This window comes from Manis javanica, chromosome 10 (genome assembly GCF_040802235.1).
Source record: "Manis javanica isolate MJ-LG chromosome 10, MJ_LKY, whole genome shotgun sequence".
NCBI classification, from domain to species: Eukaryota; Metazoa; Chordata; class Mammalia; order Pholidota; family Manidae; genus Manis; species Manis javanica.
In genome coordinates, this window is record NC_133165.1 from 26,722,809 (window position 1) to 26,726,353 (window position 3,545).

General features: G+C 50.4%; 1 protein-coding gene across 1 annotated transcript; it reads left to right on the forward strand.

The window, feature by feature from the left end:
• Positions 1-550: 550 nt before the first annotated feature.
• LOC118970427 (lysine-specific demethylase 4D-like) lies at positions 551-3,053 on the forward strand. Its single transcript, XM_037007598.2, has one exon. The coding sequence runs from the start codon at positions 867-869 to the stop codon at positions 2,436-2,438; it is 1,572 nt and encodes a 523-aa protein (XP_036863493.2). The 5' UTR covers positions 551-866; the 3' UTR covers positions 2,439-3,053.
• Positions 3,054-3,545: the final 492 nt, after the last annotated feature.

The window sequence follows — 3,545 nt, forward strand, 5'->3', positions numbered from 1 at the left end:
ATAGTCTTTTAGGTCTGGATAATATTGCCCAGTATTATGTTTGCAAAATTATCCCTATATGTTCATGTAATTTTCAGTGCTCTATTGTATTCCATTGTAGGACTGTACCACAAGGTATTTGTCCATTCTACTGTTGATGGACATTTGGGTTGTCTGCAGTATTTGCTACTAGAAATAATATTGTTATGAGCATTATCGGAGGTGACTTTCCATGCACAGCTGTAAAGATTATCTAGACAGGTGGTAACAGTTGAATCATAGCACCTGTGTATGTCCTATCTTACACATGCATAAGTTCAATTTTAGTAGATACTGTCCAAATAGTTTCCCAAAGTGTGATTCCCATTCCCTCTATGAGGGTATGAGAATTCCCATTGTTCTACATCACCACATCCTATATCATCAATCTTATAAAATTTTAGCCTTTCTTTGAGTGTGGGATAATATCCCATGGTGGGATCTCATGGTGTTTTATTTGTAGCTCCTGAATAACTTTCTCCAAACATTAATGTTCAAGCTTTTGTATTCTTTCTTCTAGGTTTTGTTTTAAACACTGTCCTGAAGACAGTACATTTGGAACATCATACACCCAGGACTGGGTGAGTCAGGAGGCCTCAGAGAACAAACCCCAGTGCCAGCTGAGGAAGGTCACAGAGCTGCACGTTCAGCCTCCTGTGTCAGCTTCTTCCCAGAGGACAGTCTCCTGGTGAATCAGCAAGCCCAAAAACTATCATCTCATTTGCATAAAAGTCCACGGGTAGTTCCTGCTGACTCAAAGACACTCAAACTAATTTTAGAATAATAGCATTTTCCACCATCCTCACCTATCCAGACCATACCTGAAGACTTGAGAGTTTGTTGTTATTATGGAGGCTATGAAGTCTCAGGCAAACTGTACCCAGAACCCAAGTTGTAGAATCATGACCTTCTACCCAACTGAAGAAGAGTTTAATGATTTTGAGAAATATATTATTTATATGGAATCTCAAGGTGCACACCGAGCAGGTGTGGCCAAGATAATCCCCCCCAAGGGGTGGGAAGCCAGGAAGACATACGATGACATCAGTGACATCCTAATCCCCACTCCCCTCCAGCAGGCTGTCTCTGGCAGGGCTGGTGTGTTCACTCAATACTCTAAGAAGAAGAAGGCCATGACAGTCAGGGAGTATTGCCACCTGGCAAACAGTGCTAAATATCAGGCACCACCACACTCGGATTTTGACGATTTGGAGCGAAAATTCTGGAAAACCCGGCTCTACAGTTCACCGATCTATGGCGCTGACGTCAACGGCTCCTTATTTGATGCAAACACTAAGCAGTGGAACCTCAGACACCTGGGTACCATTCAGGACCTGCTGGAGCAGGAGTGTGGGGTGGTCATTGAAGGCGTCAACACACCCTACCTGTACTTCGGCATGTGGAAGACCACATTCGCATGGCATACAGAGGACATGGACTTGTACAGTATCAACTATGTGCACTTCGGGGAGCCCAAAACGTGGTACGCGGTGCCCCCAGAGCATGGCTGGCGCCTGGAACGCCTGGCTAAGGAGCTCTTCCCAGCCAGTGCCCACAGCTGCAGGGCCTTCCTGCGGCACAAGGTGGCCCTCATGTCACCCACTGTCCTCAGGAACAACAGGATCCCCTTCAGTCGGGTCACGCAGGAGGCTGGCGAGTTCATAGTCACATTTCCCTACGGCTACCACGCTGGCTTCAACCACGGCTTCAACTGCGCAGAGGCCATCAACTTCGCCATGCCGCGCTGGATCAATTATGGCAAAGCGGCCTCTCAGTGCAGCTGCGGGGAGGCCAGGGTCAGCTTTCCCATGGATGTCTTCGTGCGCACCCTGCAGCCCGAGCGCTATGAGCTCTGGAAGCACGGGCAGGACCGGGCGGCGGTGAACCACGTGGCACCCGCGGCCGCGGGCAGCCAGGAGCCGGGCACCTGGAAGGAGTTGTGGGCGACCGGGAGAGCCACGCTGGGCCTCCGGGACCTGCCGCCCCGCCGCTCACTGAGCCCTGCCAGGCAGGTGGCCGCGGGGCGAGGGGGCCCCCGCCGCGCCCCTAGGCTGCGCGCGTCTCGGCGCCGCGTGTGGGCCTCTGATCCTCCCTCTGCAGCTCAGGGCAGGGATGCCACTTGTCGGCCCCCGGAGCACAGCTCAGCCCTGCTGACAACCTCGGGCCCATCCGACCTGGGTCTCCACCCAATTGGCAGGCGGGGTCCTGGCCGTCGAACTCGGGAGCAGGGGACTCAGGAGCTGACTGACCAGGTCCCAGCCAAGAAGCGCCTCTTGCTGAGCACAGCATGCGCAGCTCAGGATCCCGGTGCTCAGGCCCTGTCTTTGGACGGACCCTCACTGGACAACGCTGCACCGCCGAGCCCTGTGTCCCCGCATTCTGCTAAGGCTTCCGGGTGCTGCTGTGTCCCTGCACCCTGAGCCCAGGGGATGTTTTGGTAGCCTGCTACTCTGACGCGTGGAGGCTCCCTAAGACTGGGCACGTGTACACCTCAGAACCTTCACAATGTGCGGTGCTGCCATGGGACCTCCTTAGTCCACGTTATTTATGACATACAGCTATTCTTCCTCCCGGACACCATTACCTCTTTCGACACTGATTTCTCTGTTGCCAATGAGGTTTCATCCACTGGATGCTTGTCTCTGCAAATGAGGCCCCACAGACATTGCCAGAGTCTGATCTGCACCTAAACCTCCATTCTCTCGGCCAGCTCTGGGTGCTGATGCGATTTGGATGAATCCTGGACTTTGGTTCCCCTCTGGTCTCTTCCCTTCCCTCTTTCCCTCTCCTCCCCACTTTTTTAGAAGACTAGGCCCTTTTGACCAGTTTGGTCTGTAGAGGCTCAGAAAATAATGTTTCTGAGTCATTGGTGCCTTTAAAATGTATCACCAGTATTTTTTTCAAAAATACATTAAAGGTAACCAAAATGTTAAAATCTGATTTTATTTCTAATATTGTCCATTCAGCCAATTGAAGAATGAAGGTTATTCTTTTCTGCACTCTTTTTAGTAGTTATATCAAAACATTTCAAACAAAACTTATTTTATGGGATGGTTATATTGTGTGATGTTGGTGAATGATTTGGGGTGATGCTTGTTGGGTTCTGGCAGGCTGGCTGGGAGGGGGATTTGTTTTGTCAGCCATATCTAAGGATGACTTGGTGGAAACCACCTGGGAGACTGTACATGGCTGGGCAGTGCAGCCCAAGCTGCCGGTAGAGATGAGCAAGCACAGACTACAAGTGCCATTGTCTTTGCTCTGAGTCTCCACTTCCTTTTCAACACTAAATATTTCACATGGTTAATTCATTGATTCATCCCAATAAGCAAGTCCACTAATAAATGAATATGACAACAACAATTGGCAACATGTACTGTGAAGAAGTAAAGGGGATGGGACGATAGAGCAGAATGGGCATGGCTGGCTTGTAGGCTGCCCGGGAAAGCATCCTGGAGCAGGAGGCCTTTCAGAGACCCAGTTGGCGAGAAGGAAGGTCCATAGCTGACTCTCACTTAAAGGAAACAGCA